Source organism: Mandrillus leucophaeus, unplaced genomic scaffold (assembly GCF_000951045.1).
Source record: "Mandrillus leucophaeus isolate KB7577 unplaced genomic scaffold, Mleu.le_1.0 Scaffold165, whole genome shotgun sequence".
In the NCBI taxonomy this organism is placed as follows: Eukaryota; Metazoa; Chordata; class Mammalia; order Primates; family Cercopithecidae; genus Mandrillus; species Mandrillus leucophaeus.
The window spans coordinates 1,554,093-1,581,457 of record NW_012101643.1 but is presented as its reverse complement, the minus strand read 5'-3'; the positions used below and the strand labels follow the sequence as shown (position 1 = coordinate 1,581,457).

Below are 27,365 nucleotides of genomic sequence, written 5' to 3'. Positions count from 1 at the left end.
ATGTGAGGTAATACATATGTTAACTAGCTCAGCTGAGTCATTCCATAAAGTGTACATATATTTCAAAACATGTACACAATATATACAATTTTTATTTGTCAATTAAAAATACTTTAAATCATTATAGATTAATACACTGTGGATGGTGTTTAGAAATTAAATTTTAAGAGGTAGGGTATTTTTATATGGAGTTTATAGATACAGTACAATCCAGGTTATATTTCATCTTCATTTGAATTAACAGCCTCCCCAGCTATGAGAGGTTCAACACCACTGGATGTGGCTGCAGCTTCGGTGATGGATAATAATGAACTAGCATTAGCTCTGCGTGAGCCGGATCTAGAAAAGGTCAGCAATGTTCCTGCCCTGTGTGTTTGTCTGAGTTATGCTTTTTCATAGTTCTTTCTCAATATTTTAAATATAACTAAGGTTGGTGCAGAAGCCATTGTGGTTTTGCAGTGTGACAGTATGGCCAAAATCACAATTAATTTTGCACCAACACAATATGTTCTAGTGATATTAGAATTAAAGTATATTATAATTTACATTGCACACTATATAATGTTATATATTCCATTGTATATAATTCTACTATACATTATATTGTAGTTAGAAGTTATGAAGAACAATACATTTGAAAAAATGAGTTTTCTCTGATCACAAACATTTTTCTGTGGAACAAGAAGCAACGTTCTGTATCTGTATTCTTACGTGTTGTTGTCTTTTCATGATATCTGCTTCCATTTTTGACTTAATTATACACTTCAGTTTTAAAAAGGTTATTTTGACATCTCATATGTACATTTTATATCACATATACTTTATTCCAGCACAAAGCATCAGCAATATAGTAAAGCCATGCACTCTAAGGATATTAAGCCACATGTGTGTATACCGGCATTTAGAGAAACTTTCCCTGTATTGTAGTTGCAATAGCATTCCAAGTAGTCACCTGATTTTTTTTCCTTGCTCCCCTGGAATCTGTTCTTTCCTTATCAGCCAAAGTGACCCTCTTAAAAAGATCATGCCAATCCTCCATCCAGTACTCCCCAAAGGCTTTCTATCTCACTCCAGTAAAAACCAAAGATGATGCAATAGCTCCTACATCATCTGATCCTACATACCAGCCTGATTTCATCTCCTACAGCTCTCCTGCACTCTCTCTTCTTTGCTTCAGGCACACTTGTCCCCTTGCTGTAGCTGGAACATGCCAGCTGTGCTCAGCCTCAGGGTCTTTGCCACCTGCTAGTCCAACCATCTGCAGCATCCTTACCCAAGATACCATCACAGCTCTTTGTAGGCATTCTTTCAGTCAATGCTCTAAAGTCAACCACCTCTTTATCAGCTCTTCCATATCCATGCTATGTAAAATTGAAACCTTTTCTCCACTTCCTTAAACTCTTCCTGTTTCCTTTACTGCTTTGTTTTCAACCATTGGAGATGTAAATAGTTGTATATTATATACACAAATGTATACTTTTGTTTTATTTATATTTATATACAAATGTATACTTTTGTTTATATTTATATACTTATTTTTTAAATTATTAATATACTTAATCAAATTCTATGTAGTTATGCATTTTTAAAAATTCATCCCCTACTCTAATGTCAAGCCAGGGAGGTGAGAGTGGTTTTTCCTCTGCTGTTAACTGCTTTGTCCCCACTTTGGAGAACAGCGTCAGCACTGGGTAGACACTTAGTGCATGGCTGTTGAAGACATGAAAGAGTGAAACTCTTCCCCAAATCCTCCTGACATACTGGTCCAGGATCATGAAGTCTCTGAGACACCTCAGGACATGTTTCCCCCATATCGTACTTAAAATCTTTTAATCTACATACTCATTAAAATGGCTAATGCTAATGAGGTTGATAATACCAAATGCTGAGAAGGACAAGGAGCAGCTAGAACTCTCTTCTACTTCTGTCATGATGAGTAATGGTACAGCCAGTGTGGAAAGCAGTTTGGCAGTTCCTTAACAAATTAAACAGAAACCTACCATAAACTATATGCCTAGGCTTTCCACTGCTAAGAATTTACCCAGTAGAAAGGAAAATGTATGTTCACACAAAGACTTGGGCGTGAATGTTTATAACAGTTTTATTCATCATAGCCAAAAACTGCAAACAACTTGAATACCAATCATCAATGTATTAGTTGATAAACCCATATATGGTGAAATGTCATCCCATATATGGTGAAATGTCATCCCACAATAAAAAAGAATGAAGAACTGGCATGTGCTACAATGTGAATGAATCCCAAAATCATATGCTGAGTGAAAGAAGCCAGGCACAGAAAGATACATGCTGCATTGTTACGTGTACACGTGTTCTGGAAAATGCAAGATAAATTGTAATGAGAGAAAGCAGATTGTCTGGGACTAGGTGTGTGGGGAGAAAGGGACTGCAAAGGGCCCAGGGAGCTCTGAGGAGTGACGGCAATGTTCTGCATCTTGATTATGGTGTGTTTTCACAGATGACAACATCTTTCAAAGCTCATTGAATTTATACTTCAAATAGATGATTTTATTGTACATTGGTTCTCTTGCTTCGCTATAGTTGATATAAAACATTTTTAGCTATACTACCTATTTGTTTTTGAAACTGATTTAACATGAGCTGGATATAACTCAATTTGCTTGATAAGTTGCTCCTCTAACAGTCTTACTTCCATTGATAATGACTTCTCTAGGGATTTATTTTAAAATTGAATTTCTTATGAAATATTGTAGAGGACCAACATTCATATAAAACAAAAATATTTTAAGAGGAAAGGCCAGGCAAAAATATTTTATGTGCTCATTGCATCAATACTGAAAAGTGTTGTCTTATCAAAAATTTCCTGGACACTGAAACCTCGGCTAAAAAAGTAAAAGTACCTTGCTCAAAAGGAGGTGTTTGGTAAATGCTGCGCATCTGATTTGAACCAAGGATATTTGACTGTAATCTTAGGTTTTGCTGTCTTTATGTATTTTCTCACACCTGCTTCCCCATTAAATTTATATATATTTTGGAAACAATTTATCTCTTTAAAATACCTTTGCATCTCAGATAGATCTTTTAATATTGTGGGTGGATTCAGTTTTTACATTGCACGAGAGGTCATTAGACATGTTTGCAATTTATGACTTTGATAGGTAAGGGTCTCAAAGTAAATGCTATAAAATTCAGAAGTATTTTTCTTTCATAGTTTTACACATAATCCTGCAGCTCTTACCCCACCCAGACAGACTTGGTTGCCCTGAGACAGTAATTGCGGGTGGATGTATACAGCAGGCACTGTGGGTAATTGTGGGCGGATGAAAACAGCAGGCACCGTGGGGTGAGGCTGCTGCGTTATTGTCTCCAATGTGTTTAAGGAAATGGTGCAAATAAAGCAGCAACTGGAGCCAATCCGTGAGTCATGAGCCCCGGGCAGATGCATTTGTGGCATTCATTAAAATGAACGTCTGCTTAGAGAAAGCTTAAAAAAACCAAAGCTTATGGTAGGATCATAAATATGTTTATTATGACGCCACTTTATGACGATATTTAAATATTTCTGAAGTCTGAGGTTTTACTAAAGGGAGTTCAAGTGGATTATCATGAGAGCAAAAAGAACTTGCAAAAATGCATGTATTTAAAAGCATCCTTTGAGGATGTCATTTATTGCATCCAATGGAAGCATCTAATGACTTTTCCTCCAAGGGATAACTCTTCATTAATCATGTTGTTTGCAGGTAGTTCGTTACTTGGCTGGTTGTGGACTGCAGAGTTGCCAGTTGCTGGTGTCTAAGGGTTATCCAGACATTGGGTGGAATCCAGTTGAAGGAGAGAGATATCTTGACTTTCTCAGATTTGCTGTCTTCTGTAATGGTAGGACTCGTTTTCTTGAGGTCTTTTGGGTTATTATTAAAACTGCATAGAGACATGTATATATGATAAGGATTCATCTCAACGCTTTCATGAAGTATTAGTAAAGAAATCACATATTTTATAATCGATAGGGTTTTTTCACAGTAACCGCTTATAATACAATATTTGTTTATATACTTCTTTCCTTATTTAAGTTAAAATTTTAAGCACATAAGTTCTCATAAATTTTTTATTTTGAATTCCAATAATAGTTTGGATTGTGATGTCATTCTATAATAATAACAAGGTAGTGAGAATCAATAGTTTATGCCTCCATAAGGTTTTACTCTGAAAATTTGTAATGCAAGAAAAGAAATTTACTGTGTCTTGTATACCCAAAGCTAGTAATTTGGGTTACATTTTGGCTTTATCAGTATATTGTTGGATTTTAGTTATTCTTATGCATGGGAAATGATTAGTATAACATTTTTTTGTTCAGAACTTTCATATGATCATATTTGTTTACTTATCTTCCCCATTCTACTTTAGGGGAGAGTGTGGAGGAGAATGCAAATGTCGTGGTGAGATTGCTTATTCGGAGGCCTGAGTGTTTTGGTCCTGCTTTGAGAGGAGAAGGTGGGAATGGGCTTCTTGCAGCAATGGAAGAAGCCATCAAAATCGCCGAGGATCCTTCTCGAGATGGTCCCTCACCAAATAGCGGATCCAGTAAAACACTGTAGGTCTAATAAACACACCCTCACGAGTGATCCATACTACTTGATGTGAAATTTTACAAAATATATTCTGCATCCTATGAATTGTAGCATAACTTCTGGTGCTGAAGATTTCTCCCTTTGAAAACGTAATGTCTTAAATTTGGAAGAATGGATGGAATTTGGTGCCGGAATAGGTCAAATGAACAAAGAGAGCTGAAGAAGATGGTGTAGATTTAGCTGAGGGAAATCTAGGTTGTAGGAGATGCATCTTATGAATTTTCCCAGGGGAGCTAGGGCAAGGTGGGTTGTTCTAAATGATACGAGGTGAACCTTTGGGGTTGGACTAGAGTTTAGTGGGAAAGTAGTTAGAAAGAGATTTTATGATTAGAAAGAGACCTTTTGCAAATAAAAGGGGGACTTGACTAAACTGATATGGTGGTAAAATCGAGAAAAGGTGTCATTCTGAGGAGTGTAATGCTTAGTTGAGGTATAGGAGACAGATACGGGAAGCAGTCACTCTCTTACATTTATCTGTAGCTATACATTGTTGATACTAGATTTCAGTAATCAACATAAGTAAATCCAGGTGTGATGCTTATTTGTGTAGGTGAATGTCCTCCAGCGGGGGTCATGCATCCACACTGCTAGTCGCTCTGGTAAAGATATAACATAGGGCTTTATTGAGGCGTATCGAGTATCCCCACCTGTCATGCAGGATACCGGGGTTCGATTCCCCGATGGGGAGGCCAATATTGAGGCATATTTCTAAACAACGAAGCGATAGAGTGAACGCAATCCTGCAAACCCTTTGTCTTTTACATATAAACTGGGCATCGATGTTCCATGTTCACCATAGCCAGATTTGCAGACTGGGAGCACTCCTAGAGCAAGAATGAGCACTCCCCACCACACACACACACACACCATGCTACATGCTTATCAGTTGGCCGTGAAGGAACCAGGGAGCTCTTAGGTTCTCTCGATAGCAGAAAATGTATCCTGACACCTCTGGCCCAGGACCACACTAGCAAGGGTACACCTGAGGGCCTCATGGACAGCCTTGCATGCCCAGGAATGAGGCTGTCATTTGAGGCCTCACTGTCACTCTGCAGACTGCTGTATTCAGTGGGGACAGCTGTCTGCTGAGTTACCAAGGAGGAAGGATGTGAGCCTCCAGGGCCATCCAGATTTGGCTCTCATCAGCAAGAGAACATGTAATTATATTTTCCCTACAGAGATGGGGAGGGAGATATGTTGGATTCTTTGGCTGGGGTTGCGGGAGGTTGAGTAGCTGGTACAGAGGTAGTTGAGCAAGTGCAATAACATTTATAAAGTACTCTGGGCAAAGCACTGTACTGGATGCCTTACAAGTGACCTTATATGACATCTTTGTCACCCTTTCTCTACATGTGTGCCATTTATAGAAATAGCCTAAGCTCACACATCCTTCTATCAGTTATTTTCTTTGTTAATACACTACCACCAGAAAGGAAAAGAACCTATCAAATGAGCAATTCCTCCTTTTCCCTTCAAAGGAATCTTAATACTAAAATTTCCACAGATGTGTTCTTGGTGTTAGAATCTCAAGCTTGATCTTTAACCAGTTGTTATTCTCCCTTAAAAACGTCAAGCTCTACATTTATACCATATATGAAATGTATCAGAAGAATAATGTGTTACCTAGTAGTCCCTTTCCTCGGAGAGATATGTAATAAACATGAAATGTCAGTTATCCCATTTGCTTTCTCTTTCTTTTGAAACATTCATGGAAGTGATACAGAGGAGGAGGAAGATGACACTATCCACATGGGGAACGCGATCATGACCTTCTATGCAGCTTTGATTGACCTCTTGGGACGCTGTGCGCCTGAGATGCATGTGAGTTCCTGGGGGTTCAGGAGCAGCAATCCTGATTTCTCTATATTAAGACATCTATAGCTGGCAAAGAGCATAATAGCATCCAAAACCAATAATCTTCATGCTCCATTAAAAATAATAGCTGCAGTCTAATTGCTGAACAAGTGTTTGTTTAGTTGGAAATGTCTTGTTGGTTGTAAAAATTAGTAATGGGATTTCAGTGCAAGCCATTAATAGAGTACTTAAGTTACTCATATATCTCTGAAACTCATACAGCCTCCCACATTTTAAAAAGAAAAGAACATATTTTCTCTATACAATTTCCTCTTCTGTTATAGTGCATGCAGAAAGCAACTGCTCCTACCAAAAGTAATTTTCTTTTGTGTATTTAGCTCTATGTGTTTGCCATTGTTTTAGGGGAAAGTGAGGGGGAAAGTGTAGGAGGTGGATATTAAGAGCTATTTAGACCATATAAATTAGTGTTTTCTTTCTTTCTCTCTTTCTTTCTTGCTTTCTTGCTTTCCTTTTTTTTTTTTTTTTTTTCCATATTGAGACAAGGTCTTGCTCTGTCTCCCAGGCTGGAGTGCAGTGGCATGGTCTCAGTTCAAGTGGTTTTCCTGCCTCAGCCTCCTGAGTATCTGGGACTACAGGCACCCGCCACCATACCCAACTAATTTTTGTATTTTTAGTAGAGATGGGGTTTTACCATCTTGGCCAGGCTGGCCTAGAACTCCTAACCTCAAGTGATCCAACCGCCTCGGCCTCCCAAAGTGCTGGGCTTACAGGTGTGAGCCAATGTACCCAGCCTAGATTAGTGTTTTCTGAAACTTTTTGACCCAAATGAAATTAAAGTTTCATGGAATAATACTTTTACTCTGTAATACATTCTGATATTTTGTTCTTTATTTTATTGTAGTTGATTCTATATTATTCTACTAGAGTCATAAAAAAAAAAAAAAAATTCCTGGCCCAGGGCCCAAAACATTCATTTCCAGATCTTCTAATGGGAAATAATAAACGCAGAGTGTGAGAGTTTGAAACACATTGATTGGTGCTGGGGTAGTTAAGAACTGTAAGGATATTTCTAAAGTGGGATGAGCAAGAAGCCAGGGCTTTCTTACAAAGCGCCTTTCTCTCTACCCTTATTATCTATCTTTCTTTTGGTTTTGGTTGGGTTTTTTTGTGTGATTTAGGTTTTTCATACCCAGAGGTTAAAACTTCCGTGATGTACTCTTTTCTTGTGAACAGAGAGGAATCACAGGATAGAGGAATGTTAGAACGTTAGAAAATGGAGTCTGATTTTTAGAAAAATTTAAACTTTGCCGCTAGTAAGATTTTTTCATCTTAGTAAATGGAAACAGAGACTATTAAAAATTTCTATGCTGGAGGTGATTACTGACAACAACAACAACAACAACAAAAACTTGCTCACAATATTTGTTCTTTTTCCCATCTCAGAAAAACACATCAGCGAAACAAAGAGAAAGTATACTAATAAATAGAAGTTTTCATTCTATTCTATTAATGGGGGAAAAAGTAAGTGAAGTAATAAGGGACCAACCTTGACATTTCTGAAATTTATGCATCTTCACAACTATTATTTGAGGCCTCCTATGTGCCAGAAATTGTGCTTGCGTTTCACACCCTGTAATGAGATAAACAGATGCCCATCCCAGCTCTGCAAGCCGAGCGTCATCCACAGTCATCCTGGGTACTTCATGTCAGTCTAAAAGAACTGTTAGGATTTATGTTCATCATTTCCTCCACATTATAAATCTAGCCTTGGGAGAAATCAGGGTCGAAGACCGATGGATATGCAATTCATTTCTTAGCACAAAGCAAGAAAGAAGCTAATTCGATCATAAATATTAGTATATGCTCAGAGTCTAATGATAATTTTGTTTTGGTATTATTGCTCGTGTTATTGATACGTATTTACATGTAATTTTGGAAAGTGAACTTTCATAAACACGTCAGATTCTCAATATATCTTAACAGTCCCCAAAAGGATAAAAACTGTTGTTCTAATGGGTGAACCAACTGGCCTAGACCATAGTATAAATAATTTGGTGTATGCTGAAGTCAGTGAAAACTGTGTGAGCAAGTAAATATCCACAGGTAAGCCAGAGACTATGTCTGAGAGAGGCATAACTTTATACGTATACTGATCAGAAAATTATTTTGGACTTGGATTTCCATACTTCAGATTTCCTAGACAGAACTGTAACATTGATATCACAAAGTTGTTCTAATGTTTTCTTTTTTGTTTTTCTTCCTGTATAGTTGATTCATGCTGGTAAGGGAGAAGCCATCAGAATTAGGTCTATTTTGAGATCCCTAATTCCCTTGGGAGATTTGGTGGGCGTTATCAGCATCGCTTTTCAGATGCCAACAATAGCCAAAGGTAAGGCCAACTTCAGTATGTCCTAATTCAGTAGGATGTTGGATGACATCATGTTCTAAATGTTTTCCGTACTCAACATCCCAACCTCTCCGCTTCCTAAATTATGTCTATACTACTTAAATTTCTTTTTTAAAAAAAGCTATAAAGTATGTATTTTATAATTTTTTTCCTTTTTTTTTTTTTTCCTGAGATGGAGTCTCGCTCTGTAGCCCAGGCTGGAGTGCAGTGGTGCGATATCGACTCACTGCAAGCTCCGCCTCCTGGGTTCAAGCAATTCTTCTGCCTCAGCCTCTTCAGTAGCTGGGACTACAGGCGCCTGCCACCAAGCCTGGCTAATTTTTTGTATTTTTAGTAGAGATGGGGTTTCACCGTGTTAGCCAAGATGGTCTCGATCTCCTGACCTCGTGATCCGCCCACCTCGGCCTCCCAAAGTGCTGAGATTACAGGCGGGAGCCACCACACCCGGCCTTTTCTCCATTATTTTTAAAGCTGTGTTTGCTTTGAGATTTTAATTCTCTTTTATATGACATTTCAGACAGCTTCCAGAAAAGCGGAAATATGCACCACCACCCTCCACTGTCTCATGTCATGCATGCTATCATTGGTCGCATGTTCTTCTTTCTTGACCTCAGTTCCTTAGTTCATGCGTTTTCATAGTTTTCATTGTCACTTTCTTGTAATGCTTTTCTATTAAAAGCAATGATGATAGCTTTTGACTTAGAGATTTTAAAATCCCCTCTGTTAAAAAGAGTGTTTTGTTTGTTTGTTTGTTTTTGTTTTTGTTTTGTATTTTTTAGACAGAGTCTCACTCTGTCGCCCAGGCTGGAGTGCAGTGGCGCGATCTCCGCTCACTGCAATCTCCGCCTTCCAGGTTCAAGCGATTCTCCTGTCTCAGCATCCCAAGTGGCGGGGACTAGAGGTGCCCACCACCATGCTGGGCTAATCTTTTGTGTTTTTAGTAGAGACTGGATTTCACCATGTTAGCTAGGATGGTCTCAATCTCCTGACCTCGCAATCCACCCACCTTGGCCTCCCAAAGTGCTGGGTTTACAGGCGTGAGCCACCGCTTCTGGCCAAAAAGAAGTGTTCTTTTCATGAGTAAGGATAAAAGTTTTTTTAAGATTAAAGAAATTATTGAAGACAACTAAAATGTTAAATCCCAAATATACTTTGTTTTCACTTTCTCAAATGGAAGGTTTTTTTTTTCAGTTTTCAATACTTTATTGGATATTTATACATAAATCACTTAACATGAAAGACTTCTAATTGTAGAACAAAACATAATTAGGGGCCGGGCGTGGTGGCTCAAGCGTGTAATCCTAGCACTTTGGGAGGCCAAGGTAGGTGGATCACTTGAAGTCAGGAGTTCGAGACCAGCCTGGACAACATGGCAAAACCCTGTCTCTACTAAAAATACAAAAGTTAGCCAGGCATGGTGGTGGGTGCCTGTAATCCCAGCTACTCAGGAGGCTGAGGCAGGAGAATCGCTTGAACCCGGGATGTTGGGGAGGTTGCAGTGAGCTGAGATTGCACCACTTCATTCCAGCCTGGGCTATAGAGCGAAACTCTGTCTCAAACAAACAAACAAAAAACATAATCAGGTAGGAAGTGCATGCTATATATAATCATTTTCTTTCATTAATTATGCCCCCAGAGAAGGCAGGCTATAGTAGCTCAAGTCTAGAATGAAAGGGGTCACCATATATCTGAAGGTAGCTCATCCTGTTTGCCAGGCATGATTATGAGAAAGTAAAGTCTTGTGTATGCTAACCTTAAACCCAAATCTACAAGGTGACAAAACTACCATAATAATCGAACGCTCATTATAGCTTTCGGCAAAGCTAGAAATTAAAAATTTTCCCCACCTTTGACTTCCCTACTTGAGCCAGTTTCTTTTCCTTGTGCATCTGTAGCTCATCTTCATCTGCTGTCTCTGTACCTCTCTTCTAACTCATGTTCATTTGCTTAAGGAAAATATATTTTCCTTATTCTATATTTTGAACCACAAAATAGACACTATCAGGACAAAGATAATAATAGTACCAGTGACATACAGATTAGGAAATAGGGAAGCATTAAATTTTGTAGTAATATGAGTAATAACAAAGAACCAAGAACATAGATTGTAAGAGAGCCCAGGTGTCCTTTTCAGAATGGGCCCAAAAGTTTCCAGGTACCTCCTCATTTCCTCCAGTCATCTGCCTTTAGCAGCCTTCAAGAGTTTTCACGTTGCTTTCTTTCCTTTACTAGTTAGTTGTGCTCTAATATGTTATTTTTCTTCACATATTTGCAGTATATTGTCTCCATCGGGAGTCACAGTGGTTTGTGTGTGTGTGTTTGTGAATTTTGTATCGCAGTCACAATGAAAGTTAACTTTTAACACAATCCATTGGTATTTGTTAAATCTCTTCTTTTTTTAGACAGGTGTGGTGGTGCACACCTGTAGTCCCAGCTACTCAGGAGGCTGAGGCAGGAGAATCGCTTGAACCTGGGAGATGGAGGTTGCAGTGAGCTCCGGTCGTGCCACTGTGCTCCAGCCTGGGCAGCAGAGCGAGACTCCATCTCAAACTTTTTTTTTTTTTTTGCTGCTTTCCTTTTGTGGAGAACGTAGACAGAAACCTGTCGGTTTTTATGTCACCATAGTTGTGCATTTAACTTTATGTGGCTATGCATTCACTGCAAAGCTTAAAACACCTACATTTCTTTCTCCTTTTCAATGACAACTCAATTGGTCTATAAGCATCACTAAGTAGCAGTAATAATGGTTATCATACATTCTATATTTAGTATGTGAAATTTGTCTCTAAAGAATGATATTTTCCCTTCTCAGGATTAGCTAAGGTCTTCCTCAGACATTTTTATCATATTTATTTCCAAGCTAGAGTATGCCCGAGAATAATAATCAAAGAAGAAGGCGTTCAGAAAACTTGAGGAATAAGCATGTAATCCTGCAGCTCTTGGCCCGGGCTGATTTGGCCGCCCTGTCTGAGGCAGTAATTGCAGGTGGATGAATACAGCAGGCACTGCTGGTAATTGTGGATGGATGTATAAAGCAGGCACCGCAGGGTGAAACTGCTACTTTATTGTCTCCAGTGTGTTTGAGGAGATGGTGCAAATAAAACAGCAGCTTGAGCCAATCCGTGAGTCTTGAGCCAGATGCATTTGTGGCATTCATTAAAACAAATGTCTGCTTGGATAAGAGTTTAAAAAGCAAAACATATAGAGCAGGATCAGTGGGTTACTCCCCTTTTCCCTAGGCACAGCTACACTTTAAGATCATAGAATACTGTACATTTAAATTCCTTTTTAATGTGATATTTAGGAGAACTGAAATTGAATTTTATATAGATTTTTAATTGAAAATCATAGCATACTGATTTAACACTAAGGTTAAGTCAGCTTTGGCTGGATTTTAAATCCAGTTTTAGTTGGTTTAAATATAACTCTGTCCATTACTAGGTGTATGACCTTGGACTAGTTACTTAACTTCTCTAAAGGCTAGTTTTTGTGATCCGTTGAATGAGTCATAATAGCAGCCTCACAGATGGGTGGTGGGAATTGTGTAAGATCATGTCAGGAACGTTCCTAGTGCAGTGCCTGACAACAGCATAACACATCAGAACTATTCTTCTTACATGTAAGGAAAGGAATGTATTAGTTATATTAGGTGTCGTTATAATACTACCAGGCATTATCCTTTCATCTAGCTTCCTTTAGAACATTATTTGTTTATTTTCATAATTCACTTATAAAATTTGTTCATTGACTATAAGTGAAAACAGAAAAGTTGTCATTTTATTCTTTCAGTTTATTCAGGATGATTGTGGGTCGTGTGTCATCTTTCTCTGAGTTCTTGTTTCTTTGATGTTGTATCCATATGAAAAGTTCTGTGATATTATTTGTAGAATCGTGGTGTGGGATCAGCACCAGATTGGCATAATTATATGGTCAAACAGGAAGTAAATCAATTCTTCAGTATTTGAAATTGGCACATAATCCCATGATTTCTCTTATCAGTAGTCCCCAGTTAGGGAACTTATGGAGTTACTGTAAAGAATTCACTAATCTGTATAGGCATAAAGCTTAGAGTATTGATAGAGAAAACAATATGACCCTTAAATGCGTGTTAAATGCTATTATGATTAATGAAACATATTTCATATGAAAACCATACTGGTTTTATAGTGTTATTTCATCATTTTGTTATTGTTCTAAGGCATAAAAAGATAAATATACCGAGATTATCACATAAGGGTAGATGAGCTTTATTCATGTTTAAAACAGGCTCGCTTAGAAAAGAGTGAAAATGCCCACTTTACATTTTAACTTTTCATGAATTTCACTTGGAGTTTTAGAAAGTAGATTTTGGATGCCTGTTTGTTTCTCCTAAGTATCTAACAATGCCACGTCTTGTATCCCGTGTGCAGTTAACAAGTGGATGCCTATATAACACTTAAATGACCTTGGCTTTAAATTGCACTGCCTTATTTCCTCAGCAAACTCCCATAATAGCTTGAGGGTAGTCGAAGAACAGAAAACCATTTCATTGAAAAGTTTATTTAAAATGTAAGAAGTCTAGAAAGCAGCCATTTGTAATCTACCCATATATGGCACAGCCATTGACACCAAAATTCACTTCTCTCTTTTAGATGGGAATGTGGTGGAACCTGACATGTCTGCGGGGTTTTGCCCAGATCACAAGGCAGCCATGGTTTTATTCCTTGACAGGGTCTATGGAATTGAGGTTCAAGACTTCCTCCTCCATCTTCTTGAGGTTGGCTTTCTGCCAGATCTCCGGGCGGCTGCTTCTTTAGATACGGTGAGATTGGAACAATGGACTTCCTCCTCTCTTGACTCTTCATTCTGTGCCTTATGATATTCTTATATATATATATATCCATTGATTAATTTATTGACAATGAATATTTATTGAGTACCTATTATATTTTCAGGTAAGCCATGGGTAAACAGAAAATAAAACTAGGCTATGTTCTCAAGGAATTCACTGAATAAACTGACAACCTCAGGAAACTTCCCACTGACCAAAAAGAATATGATAAGAATTCTGATAAGGTGCTGTGGGATTCAATAAGAGGTTCACATAACTCTAATTTGGGAGGTCACAGTGACTCCTGTTAACCTCTGTTCGGTGTCAACCTCCAAATTGGCCTAAACACTTATGCTTCTCAATAAAAGCAATTAAAGAATTACGATGATTTAATGGATATTGTTGAGTCATGATCATCTTGGTGTCTTCGTTTGTTAAGGTACAAATGGATTGAAATCTGTTCTGTATATTGGGTGACCCACACGGAGAATCTGCCATTATCAGCTTAAATGTTCTTCTCTTTGAAACACTGTGGAATAAGCTGAAGTTCTAAATGTTGTTATAGTAGTTATACTACTATACCCATTTAATACCTACTTTCAAGTACTCATTAATTTTATCAGTTCAGTGTGCTTTTTTGATTTCAAAGTACATCAGGACTTGAGCTGACAGTAGCCCCTTCATGAAATATACGAGAACAGAATCACAAAACTGAAATGAAAACTTCTTTTTTTCTTTGTTTTGCATATTCAGATGAAATTCTGGACCTGAATAGTATGGATGATAACACAGTAATACAGTTATCCTTTGATTATTGGTGCTGATAGACATGAGAAGAATAAATATGAATCATAAAGAGAATTCAGAAAGAGTTTTTGCTTATGAGATCTACTGTGAGAATAAGCTCCTCTCTTTGCCTAGCAAAGGAAAATACTCACATCTGTGATATTATCGTCTTCTTACATTGATCCTACCATTGATATTTAATGATAGAATCTGAACCTATTAAGCTTTTTGAGGAGATAGGTGTCATTTCATTCATTTTTATCTGTTTATGAACAATTGATAGTTGATTGTTTTTAGTGGTAAAAATCATAGGAACCCCACATTTAAAGATATAACTGAAGAATACATTTACATGTCTCATAGCACTATCATCTTCTAGATAGTGAAATTATATGTTCCCATGTTGATCCCTTTGAAAGTTATCTACTGCCAAACACAAATGGCCTTCTACTCTGATTCTTTTTCAGGCGGCTTTGAGTGCTACAGACATGGCCTTGGCCCTCAATCGGTACCTTTGCACGGCCGTCTTGCCGTTGCTAACGAGATGTGCTCCTCTCTTTGCTGGCACAGAGCACCATGCTTCTCTCATTGACTCATTGCTTCATACTGTGTATAGACTTTCTAAGGGCTGTTCACTTACCAAAGCTCAGCGGGATTCTATAGAAGTTTGTTTGCTCTCTATTTGTGGGTGAGTGGATAACAAATTCTACGCCAGCTTCTTCTTTAAAAAACAGAATTTACAGTGTGGCTTTTGACAAATTATTTGGAATTTTGGAACCATTTTCCATACCACAGATTTCATTCATTTTAGGTAATCCCATATACTGAGGTATGAGTCTTCTCTGAGCGCCCTTGCTCCCAGTCGAGTTCTGAGTGTTCCTCCAGGCCTCCCTAGGGTATCCAGCTGTTGGATATAGCTTTTGACCAGTTACAGAATACTATTCTGGATGTTGGGAGTGGGGAGAAATTGTGTCAGGAGTCCTTGGCCACTTTAGGTGAGATGAATAGATCTCGCCTTTTGACTGTGTTTGATGATTTAACTCCTCTTCTAGAAGAGAAAAGAAAAAAGGGACTTCTTAAATACAAAATGTGACACAGCATAATATTAAAACCATATTTATGTGGGGCAATGATGAAGGCTGAATATTTCCTCCAACCTGGAAAACCATTTCCTATCAGTAGAAGTGCTAGAATGTGTTACTATGAAAACCAGAAACGTATCTCCCCCTGATGAAGTTTTGCCTGTGAAAGTGAGAATTTCTCAAGCCCCTAGAAAGATCATGGCTCCTTTGTAACTGCTCCAGGAACTCTTGCCTGGCAGTCCCTGGGGGAAGGGCAAGTTTTCACCCATGGTAGAGTGTCTGGGTTGAGAGCCAGATGGCACTGAAGGGGGTGGAAAATCAGAAGAGTAGTTCTTTAACTTCCCTAATCTAAGATTCTGTAAAATTGAACCAAAATGCCTCCCTCACAGAGATTTTCTAAGTGTTAAACGAGGTAAAACACTTGCTGTTGCCTGACGCAGTAGATGTTCACTATGTATTCATTTTTGCTCCCTTTCTTCTCTGGCAAATTTGCTGTCTCAGCCATTTTTTCCTCCTTTCTGTTCCAATATTCCCTCTTCTTTTTGCTTCTTCCCATCCATTGGAATGAGGGAAGGGACATTTACTAAAATTTATGGAGGAAAGTCTTAGGAAACAGTGGGGTCTGCATTTGTGAGTGGTTTGGAAAGGAAGGAGCAGAACAGAAACATCTTCTATAGCAAAGAAGGGGTGGTCTTCAGATCTGGGGGATAGAGATGAGTTGGGAAATCTAACCTTATATAAAATTAACTAAGTAGCTGATCTTTGGACAAAGAACATCTAATGAATACCATCTGAAGAGAAGTATAGATTCAGGTCCTTGGCTTACATAATTTATTCTAATGAATGATCTACTTAGTTTAGACACATTTCTCAGCATTATTAACATTAACTTTGTTCCAACAGACAACTGAGACCTTCTATGATGCAGCACTTACTCAGAAGATTAGTATTTGATGTTCCATTATTAAATGAACATGCAAAGATGCCTCTTAAAGTAAGTACAGGAAATGTGTGTAGATATTTGATGACTGGTTTCTCTGACTTTATTTTCTATGACAACATATACATTTCTTAGATACATCATGCTTGATGCTGGAAAATGTCTCCCAATTATTGAAATGGGCATTTAGAAGTTATAGGAATGTATACATCAACTTTAAATAAATAAGTTCTATAAGATTATAGAAATCTTAACAATGATTTCAATATAAACAATGGAAATAGAAATCAACGGGAAAAAGAAAAAGGACCACAGGGAAAATAAAAGCCAAGATATTCTTAAGTTGGAAAACATGGTAATAGGCCTGGCCTAAAATATTATTAGAAACCTTGAGGGATAAAGACCAGGCTTTAAAGACAACATTTTCTAAGTTAATAATCACATGACAGGCTCCAAATGTCACTTCATAGGGTTCAATGATAACCTCTCTGTATATGCAATTATAGTTTGTCACACAGTATAGAAAAATCACTGGTATTTTCTCTAAATTTATTGTTCTGTTCAGGATCAAGTCTCATTCTATCTTACTGAGTTGGGAATGTTTTCTTGTCCTTTAATATCATAATCTAGACTCAGAATATAGAATACAGTGTTTGCATCAAAGTTATATAGTAATGCGATGGATTTTTTAATAGATGGCCACTCTGCAGTGCCATCCAGTAGCATTATTTTTCCCCCAATGGCTACCCAGTACTAGTGCTGAAGAAGTATGAGATATGAAGAGTCTATATGCAGCTGTTACAGTAAGCATCCTGGATATTTAGCAAAAGTAATCTTTCTCTGTGAAAACTGACTTTGTTTTAATCAATCTAGATACATTAGTGAATTAGGTAAAATAAATTATATCCTTGCTAAAAATTCTGCTTTTATGTTTTTTGTCATCTAGAATGGTCCTTGTCTTGCAAAATTTTTTGATACAAATGAGCTGGAAAATTCATGAAAAAAGATACAGTCTCATGCTGTTACCCTTATGCAATAAAACTCTCTTACATTAGAGATATGTCAGTGTGAAGCCAAGCATATTAGATCTCAATATTTCATCATTTGTGACTCCTAAATTGTGTGGATGTGTGGATGTGTTCATTTTTTTGTAACTGCAAGGACAAGTAAATGAGTTGTAATATTTTAACAATAAGACATGCAGCCCACATTAGTAACAGTCATTCTTACGATTTATTTTCTTCCTTAGATATAGGAAAGAGTCCAAATATGTATAGTCATATAGATCAGTTTATTAATTTGAGAAATCCAGATCAAAAATAAATTATCTAAAGAACTACCAAATAATTGAAAGATTCTCTGCTTGTCCTTGACATTCCAGTTTAATTCTAAACAAGCAACATGCATAGGTGAAAATGCAAGGAGCAGTGTAGACAATCAGTAAAGTAATAAATTGCATCCGTAACCCCCAAAGAAATGTAGACAAAGAAGTGATCCAAGTAGAGCGGTTTTGGAAATTTACTTGGAGAATTAAGTATTGAGGCAAGCCATAGGGAGGCAGAGACGGAGCAAAAAGAATCACAGAGGTATAGTTCGTTTATTGTGCTTCTGGGCCGTCCTGACATCAGTCCCTTCGTTTTACACGTGGATTGCAAGATATTAATAACAATACATAAAATTATAAGTAAATGATTAATGTAGAACTCAGGGATACGTAGAATCCAAACAACCTCTTAAAGAATGCTGTACAAGATATAGTTGTTTGTAAAATTGGGCGTTTGGTCCTCATATTGCAATCAGTGTTAAATTTGAAAGAGACATAGTGTATCAGTCGGGGTTCTCTAAAGGGGCAGAACTAATGGAATAGATGTATATATGAAGGGGAGTTTATTAAGGAGTGCTGGCTCACACAGTCACCAGGTGAAGTCCCACAATAGACCATCTGCAAGTCGAGGGGCTGGGAAGCCAGTCCAGGTTCCAAAACCTTAAACGTAGGGAAGCCAGCAGTGCAGCCTTCAGTCTGTGGCCAAAGAACCCAAGAGCCCCTGGTAAATCACTGGCATAGGTCCAAAAGTCTAAAAGCTGAAGAACTTGGAGTCTGATGTTCCAGGGCAGGAAGCACCCAGCACAGGAGAAAGATGAAGGCCAGAAGACTCGGCAAGTCCAGTCCTTCCACATTCTTCTGCCTGCTTTTATCCTAGCCCTGTTGGCAGCTGATTAGATGGTGCCCACCTAGATTGAGGGTGGGTCTGTCTCTCCCTGTCCACCCACTGACTCAAATGTTAACTCCTTTGTCAACACCCTCACAGACACACCCAGGATCAATACTCTGCATCCTTCAATCCAGTCAAGTTGACCCTCAATATTAACTATCACACGTAGTATACACGGTGATAGTATTCTCCAAGAGAGTTTACATGGGATTGAGCAATTGCACTTCAGTTGACCTTATAATGTAGCACTACAGTGTCATATGAGGAGAAATGAAAAAAAAATCCAAAAGGTTTTGATAGCTCATTGCTTTTATAACTGTTTTCCCACATAGCTGCTGACAAATCATTATGAAAGATGCTGGAAATATTACTGCCTGCCTGGAGGGTGGGGAAACTTTGGTGCTGCCTCAGAAGAAGAACTTCATTTATCAAGAAAGTTGTTCTGGGGCATTTTTGATGCCCTGTCTCAAAAGGTAATTTAAGATTTTGTGGGTTTGTTTGTATCAGTACAATGGCACAAAGCCACACATTCTTAGTAAGATAGTATTCCTAGTTGAATACTGTCTTTGCTAACCAAGACACATATGGCTTTATTTTTTCTCTTTTCTCAACTTCATAATAAATGTTGAAAATGCAATTTATATTTATTTTTCTTAATCATTATGGTAGCATTTTCCTTGTGATCACAACACTGTTTCTGAATGTCAAATGGCTAAGCAGTTCAGGAAATATACGCACAGGGTTGATAAGTTTCTGGTGCATTTGGACTCAGACTCTCCCTAGTCCCATCTCCAATCTTATAAAGGCCAAAGAAATTATATCTAATACAAAAATATAAAACATGAAATCTTATGTAATTGTAATATCCCAGTCCCCTGCTAAAGTCTCCAGCTTTGCTGCTATGGAGCTTTAGATACCTTCACTCAATGTTGCATTGCATATATGGCATTCCCTTATAGTTGCAAAATTTATAATGAATAGTTCATATGTTTTCAGATGGCTGGCAGGTGTTGATCTTAGAGAAAAGGCAGAACAACAAGTCTTGTATGTTCATGCTTAAATTAATCAAAATTAGTTTGAATTCCCAGATTGACATTATTAGATGATTGGAGTAGTATTACCACAAATTTACTACATAGTAGAGGAATATTTGTCTGCAATTACATTTGGTAGCAACACTTTAATGCGTTTTCTTACTGAATTTCCTTTGGTAAACTGAGTCCTTTTAAAATAATGTGTAAGTATTTTTTAGAATCATTTATGTTTATTTAACAATGAACATTTAAAGTGAAATAATTTAAATTATTACTTTTTTATTTTTTAGAAAATCTATAAATATAAATTTAACTTAATACTCAAATGCCTCTTCCTATAAATTTTTATCATGCATACTTTCTATGGAATTTCTTTTCCAGCTCAGAATTTTATTTTTCAAACCTTTATAATGCAACATGGATCGGTTAAAATTTCTCACTGTCTAGAATGTTATGCTTTCTGTATTTTTCATGTATACTCATTATAATGTACAGGAATTATCTATAACTAACTATAAGTAATGTAGTCCCCATTGACTGAAATTATGTTTATCTTGTAACGATATTTTACACGTTGACGATATTAAAGTTTACTTCATTTCCAATGCGTTGGAGAGTCAAAGATTTTATTCTCCTTAAACTGTCATTACTGTTGTTCATATATTATTATTTTATTCTCCTTAAACTGAAACTGCTGCAGCTTCTTTTATGTTTGTAAATCTAGCTGGAGCTTCTTTTATGTTTGATGGGGTTTTAGGCTCTGTGTTTCATTTTCTAGAAAAAGAATTATCAGAGAGTTCAGTTAGCCCAGGGTAATTCAGATTTTCTTCTGCAACCTTCTGTAGCCCTGATGATCATACTGACAACTTTTGCTATATAGTAATTTCTTTTTTGGTCCTCCATTTTTCCCAGAAATATGAACAAGAGCTTTTCAAACTGGCACTGCCTTGCCTGAGTGCAGTTGCGGGAGCTTTGCCTCCAGACTACATGGAGTCAAATTATGTCAGTATGATGGAAAAACAGTCATCAATGGATTCTGAAGGGAACTTTAACCCACAACCTGTTGATACCTCAAAGTATGGACTCTTTCTATTGCAGCAGATTTTTATTGTAAATGATGTGTGAAGTCTGAAATTGAATAAGGTACTAAAGTGAACTTTCTCTAATACATGCCCCCTTTGAATTGGTATCCTTTTAATAGGGGTCCTTTTAATTTATAAAATGATAGTAATAATAATGATTATACTAATATCAGAAATAGATAAGATGTACCTTCGAGGATATTCTTAACACAATCAAGACTCGGTATATGTAATATCTATAATAGAATTAAGAAAGTCTGTCAGTTATATTTTTAGTTGAAAAATTACCCTAAATGTTTAATAGTAACTACGAATCAACCTCTATATAACATCTTTTACTTAAGATATTCCCAGCATGCACTGCAAAGCTGTTTCTGTGAGTGGCAAGGGAATCCCTTCACCCATCACTACATCTCAGCAAGGTCCAGGGTTCACAGCTGATGTTCAACTTGATAAAACACAGCACGAGATGGAAGGGAATATCGAATGAGAATTTTTCTGGAAAATTCAGCATGCAGTTAGAATGCAGTTTAACAACCAAAACCAAAGATGAAACAACATTCTTTAACATTATGAAACTTGTTACATGTACTTAGTTGCAACAATTGTTCTACAGATAGGATGTTTGGGAACTTCAGGTGTTTGAAGTCTGAGCATTTTGTTGTTGTTGTTACTGTTTTTAAGTAGGATCATGGTTCTCCATGTGCAAGGAAAGCTGCCTCTTCATGCCACATTCTCTTACTGATTCCATGGTGCTCAGCAAGATCAGTTTTAGCAAGGTAGACACTTGGTAGTTCTTATCCACGGCTTCTGAATTTGCTTGGGAGTTCAACTTTGAGGCTTCTGAGTGGCCCCCAGCTGATTTAGCTTCCATAACCAGATCAGAATTTCAACCTGAGTGGTATGCCATTAGTTTGATAATGCCTTAAATTTGCATGTTTGGTCTTTGATGACAGTCCTGTGAGAAAAGACCCTTTCCCCCATCCCCCAGTATTTGGCTTATGTGATTGATCTTTTGTATCTCCTCCAAAGTAAGTAAACCAATATATCACATGTTCACATTCCTACATGGGTAAGTTTGTGGTTTGCTAACATATGATCTAACCTGAGATTTTTAAATATCAGAACAATGTCATGGTTTTGGTGTTGGTTCATTAAATCCAATTAATTAATAAGTGTGGGCATGGATATTAATTTACCTAGGCTTGCCCCTTGGGGGACTTCTTAACAGATACAGATTTACGCGGTGATATCAATGATTTCTAAATGATTACAATTTTTTATATATTGCTTCTTAGGTATGTGTATGTCTTATAGTTCAATTACTGTTAACTGCTGGAAAACAACAACAAACCATCTTATACTAGATTTTATGTAGAATTGTGTTCTCAAAGTTAGTACTTTAATAAGATATATTCATTAATGAATAGAATTTTATATATATATTTGATTTTCCATTCATAGATACGTTTTAAGCCTTAGATTTACCATCAGACTTGGTCATCATTTGCATGTCCTCAACATCAAGTAACTAAATATTCATTTAAACACAAAAGGAGTCAAGAGTAAATATTAACAAAAAGCAGAAGTTAATTATTTTCCCTATAGTTAATTCTAGTAACATTTACAGTGTTATTTGTGGACCATGAATATTTAAAAATTTTAACACATCACTACTAAATTTAGTGCTTGTTTTTTCTTTGTTGTGTAATATATTGTCCTAATCTTTGAATGTATTTAATTATTTCAATTTATGTATTTAATAATAATTGTTATTATAGTTTTATGATATTTAATTTGTTATGTTAGCACATAAACTATGAATCAATATAAGATGAGCAGATAGAACATTATCTGCTTGACTTTTCTTATATTGTTCTGAAAATAGAAAAATGTAATTCTTTGTTAACAGTAGTGTTTAACCGTTAAAATTGAATGAGATATAAGCATTCATTAGCTGTGAGTAAATTATTAATATGATTCTTGTAAATTCTGTGAAAATCAAGCTCTTTTGTCTTTACTTCTCTCATAGTATTACAATTCCTGAGAAGTTGGAATACTTCATTAACAAATATGCAGAACACTCGCATGACAAATGGTCAATGGACAAGGTAAAAAGAGAATTACATTCTTATTCAGTAGTCGTTATTAATGACTGATCACTGTTCAATACTTCTGACCATGACAGTGTTCTCTTTTAAAATGAGAACTTGATCTAAATTAGGAAAAAATACTTAATTGCAATTAGCTTATATAATAATATAATATTTAGCTAGCTCTGTCATTAACACAAATATAATACACTTATGAATAAGCACTATTTTAAGCTTTCAAAAGATCTATTAATTACATTATAAATATAGTTGCTATAACATATATTGTTTATCGGAGTAAAAAGCAATAATCACCAAGGGCTTCAGGAGGAAATGGTGACCCCCGTTCAGAATTCACCTTTGAAGGAAACTTTGGTTTTATATGTAGGTTTTTTGGGTTTATTTTTTGAGTCCTGCTCTGCCGCCCAGGCTGGAGTGCAGTGGTGTGATCATACTTCACTGCATCCTGGAACTACTGGGGTCAAGCGATCCTCCTGCCTCAACCTCCTGAATAGTTGGGACTACAGGTGCACACCACCATACCTGGCTAATTGTTAATATTTTTTATAGAGATGAGATCTTGCTATGTTGCCCAGGCTGGCCTCCAACTGTTGGCCTCAAGCAGTTGTTCAGCCAGCCTCAGCCTTCCAAACTGCTGAGATTACAGGCATGAGCCACCATGCTTGGCCAGGTTTTAGGTATAGTTCTATATCAGATAAAATCTTGAAAATTCTTAATCAGGATTTAACAATTATTTACCTTTTCTATTCTTCTGTTGTATTTCTTACTACCAATTAGATCTGCAGTTTACTAAAAATAGATTACATTGGCCGGGTGACTTTTTTGTGTGTTTTCAAGAAAAACAACACAAATGAGAAAACTAAAGTAGCTGCATCTATGAGATAATTTCTACATATTATGAGATTTTCTAAAGGAAATCTTATGCCTGAATATTCACATTTAAGTTGAGCTCAGTCTAAACTTAACAGAGGATAAAGTAGGTTCATCAGAGGAGTTGAGTTGAGATGGTTCAAGAACCTAAAATACTCATATACTGTTTTGGTAAAATGAAAATCAGACACCAAAGTTTGCTTCCAGAGGATGTGTATGCTTCGTAACAAATCAAGATCATCATGCTAGAGATGTCATATTGAGTTTCAAACATTGCCCTGGCCAGTCAGTCTTTCAGTCCCTCTAAGAAACCCTTTTTTTGCTGGTTTTGATAAGTATCTGGTTCTTCATTCAGTAACCGATTTACTACTTAAGTCAGTAAGGATCTATCTTACATTAAAACTCCACTAAGTACTGAGTGGGTGGAGTTGGTGATGGAGAGGAATATTATAGGAAGATATTCCAGTCTAATTACTCAGACTCTGTAGGCAGACCAGAAATGATATAGGGAAATGGTGATATGTACAAATGGGCAAAATAATATGGAATGAATGTGTTGAGAGAAAATTTGATGAAAGAATGGATAAAACAGGTGGCATTATTCAGAGAAGACTCTGAGATGCATACTCTAGTTTTCCTATTTAAAATGCATGTTTTTTATTTACACTTGACAGGTGGGGTCCCAAGATGGGTCAGAATAGATATCCTTGGGACCATGCATCCCTGTAGCCTCCTCCTGTGGGAATGCTTATCGGCACAATTACAAGACCTTGGTCTGTTTAAGGAAGATTGGGTGCTTCTAGTCTCTGGATAAAAAGACTTGTTCCAGATGATTACTGAAAATACATCATGCAATATATCCATGCAACAAAATACATTTACTCCCTGAATCTGAAATTTAAAATAAAAGAAAATAACATTGATTAGGATGGATATCTTTATAGTGACTTATGCTGGATAAAATTTCAATCTTAACCCTTACTTTAGTTCACTTTAGGTTTATTTTATCAAACATGCACTTAAACACCTGTATATGTACACCCTCTAAAATTAACACATGTAAAACAATTTTTAATGTTTGCCTTTTTTTTTAGTTGGCAAATGGATGGATTTATGGAGAAATATATTCAGACTCTTCTAAGGTTCAACCATTAATGAAGCCATACAAGCTATTGTCTGAAAAGGTGAGGATTTTTTGTTTGTTTTAGTTTGTAAAGTTTTTATTCTTTTGGAAAATATTTTTCTTTGTTACATATTTTTATATTAAAATGACTTCTTTATTTTAAAGTTGGTATTTTTTATTCCAAAGGCCCCATTTTTAAAAAACTTCTTATATTTTGTCTTTTCTTCTCCATTCTTATTTTCTGTCAGCATTTCTGTGTTTATTCTCTTCTCTCCTTAACATTTTTCTTTTCCTTTTTGGTTTTTATTCCTCTTCCATATTTTTAAGTACTTTAAAAAATCTTCTTACCATGTTTAAAAGTTTCTTGATGAGTAATGACAAAGTAATAATGTGCTTATTATGTATAGGTTTTCATATATTTGACTTCTTTGGGGAAAAAAATGAATATCTTGACAAATGAAGTGAAAAGGATTTCACTTCATTGTGAGTCACATGTATATTACATAAGCTGTGAGTCACATGTATATTACATAAGCTGTGAGTCACATGTATATTACATAAGCTGTGAGTCACATGTATATTACATAAGCTGTCCTTTTGTTCTGTGTCTCTCCTTTGTAGTTTCTGTGTTAGGTCCTAGGAACCAGGTCCGCTAAAGGAAATTGACTTTGATGCTATATAATGAACAAAGTGAGGATCCCTCTTAGTAACATTAGTAAAACTAGATCTCTGCTCACACTCCGCTTTTAGAATTTTACTTTCCTTTTTTATTTTTAAATAAGCTATGCGCATCAGATTTTTAAAAAGTGAAGGCAGTCTATTCAAGAGCAAAGCGTTACTTAACGTTTTTATTTACATTCATAATATATCTGTTGTTTTTTGGTTTTTCTTCTCTAGGAAAAAGAAATTTATCGCTGGCCAATCAAAGAATCTTTAAAAACTATGCTGGCTTGGGGCTGGAGAATTGAAAGAACTCGAGAGGGAGACAGCATGGCCCTTTACAACCGGACTCGTCGTATTTCTCAGACAAGCCAGGTAAGAATTCATCATGGTGATGAATCAACTGCTTATGTTATGGACTAAATAATTTTGTTAAATTTAATTATTGGATTTTTCTTAAAAAATAATTTGAAAATTCTGAAGACTCACAAAATTTAGAAGGGAGAGAAAAAAGCTATATTACCTTTTCTTTAGTTTCAAGGGAGGTTAAACGATGATTAAGTTACTGGACTTTATGTACAAGCCTTCCGTTTTCTGGCTAGTATAGAAGAAGTAACCAGCTGTAGGACATGGGTGAAGCTGGAAACCATCATTCTCAGCAAACTAACACAGGAACAGAAAACCAAACACCACATGTTCTCACTCATAAATGGGAGTTGAATAATGAGAACACATGGACACAGGGAGGGGAGCATCACACACCAGGACCTGTTGTGGGGTGGGGAGCTAGGGGAGGGAGAGCATTAAGAGAAATACCTAATGTAGGTGACGGGTTGATGGGTGCAGCAAACCACCATGGCACGTGTATACCTATGTAACAAACCTGCATGTTCTGCACAAGTACCCCAGAACTTAAAGTATAATAAAACATTTAAAAAAGAAGAAGAAGTACTCAGTTGTAAGGTCCTGAAGTTTTCCTAATGGAAACAGCACATCATGTTCATTCGCTACAGTTAGTTTGTCTATGAAGCTTTCTTCTCATTTCCAGTGGGATCTGAGGGTTGGTTCTTAGGAAAGAGTAGGATGTTCAGACAGTCATGATCCAGATCTAGAATGCACAGGGGTGCTCCTGTCTGCAGAGGGCAGGTATACAGTCACACAGGCAGAGCAAGAATTCACAGAAGATGTTGCTACTGGACCATGTCAAGGGAGTTCAACCAACAAGCAAGACTCTACCCATAGGTCTTAGGTGCTCAAGGTGGCAAGAGTAAGGCACAGCCTTGATGTGGAAAAGCTGGGGTTCAGGGTGGACACCAAATGCCACCCATTAACATTTAGTCACAAGGTCATGTGAGCTGCTTACCTTTGACCCTCTCATTTCTCCTGGGAGCTAAACCTGTCATTATTCTTTTCTTGACCCCTCAACTCACTATATATGTGGTTTACACCAAATGTTGTTTATTATTGCTATTTACACTGATATCCTTTTTTTGAAAAAAAAAAAATGAGGGTCTAACAGCATGTGCTTCACATGCTCCATAGTTGAAATAGACTTTTTTTTGTATCATTTCAAATTTTTTTTATACCTTAAGTTTTAGGATACATGTGTACAACATGCAGGTTTGTTACATATGTATACATGTGCCATGTTGGTGTGCTGCACCCATTAACTCCTCATTTACATTAGGTATATCTCCTAATGCTATCCCTCCCCACCTCCCTCCCCACAATAGGACCCGGTGTGTGATGATCCCCTTCCTGTGTCCAAGTGATCTCATTGTTTGATTCCCACCTATGAGTGAGAACATGCAGTATTTGG

The 27,365-nt window shown here is 36.8% G+C and overlaps 1 protein-coding gene across 1 annotated transcript in view; it reads left to right on the top strand.

Annotated features, from left to right (window-relative positions):
* The window catches only part of RYR2 (ryanodine receptor 2 (cardiac)), a 620,934-nt gene that overhangs the window by 405,590 nt on the left and 187,979 nt on the right, over positions 1-27,365 (top strand). Inside the window, 13 exon segments of the mRNA XM_011976391.1 lie at positions 199-348; positions 3,723-3,858; positions 4,387-4,573; positions 6,326-6,431; positions 8,694-8,814; positions 13,464-13,633; positions 14,896-15,116; positions 16,414-16,504; positions 18,996-19,136; positions 20,610-20,773; positions 22,812-22,890; positions 24,858-24,947; positions 25,784-25,921. Of these exon segments, the coding sequence (XP_011831781.1) occupies positions 199-348; positions 3,723-3,858; positions 4,387-4,573; positions 6,326-6,431; positions 8,694-8,814; positions 13,464-13,633; positions 14,896-15,116; positions 16,414-16,504; positions 18,996-19,136; positions 20,610-20,773; positions 22,812-22,890; positions 24,858-24,947; positions 25,784-25,921 (1,794 nt within the window).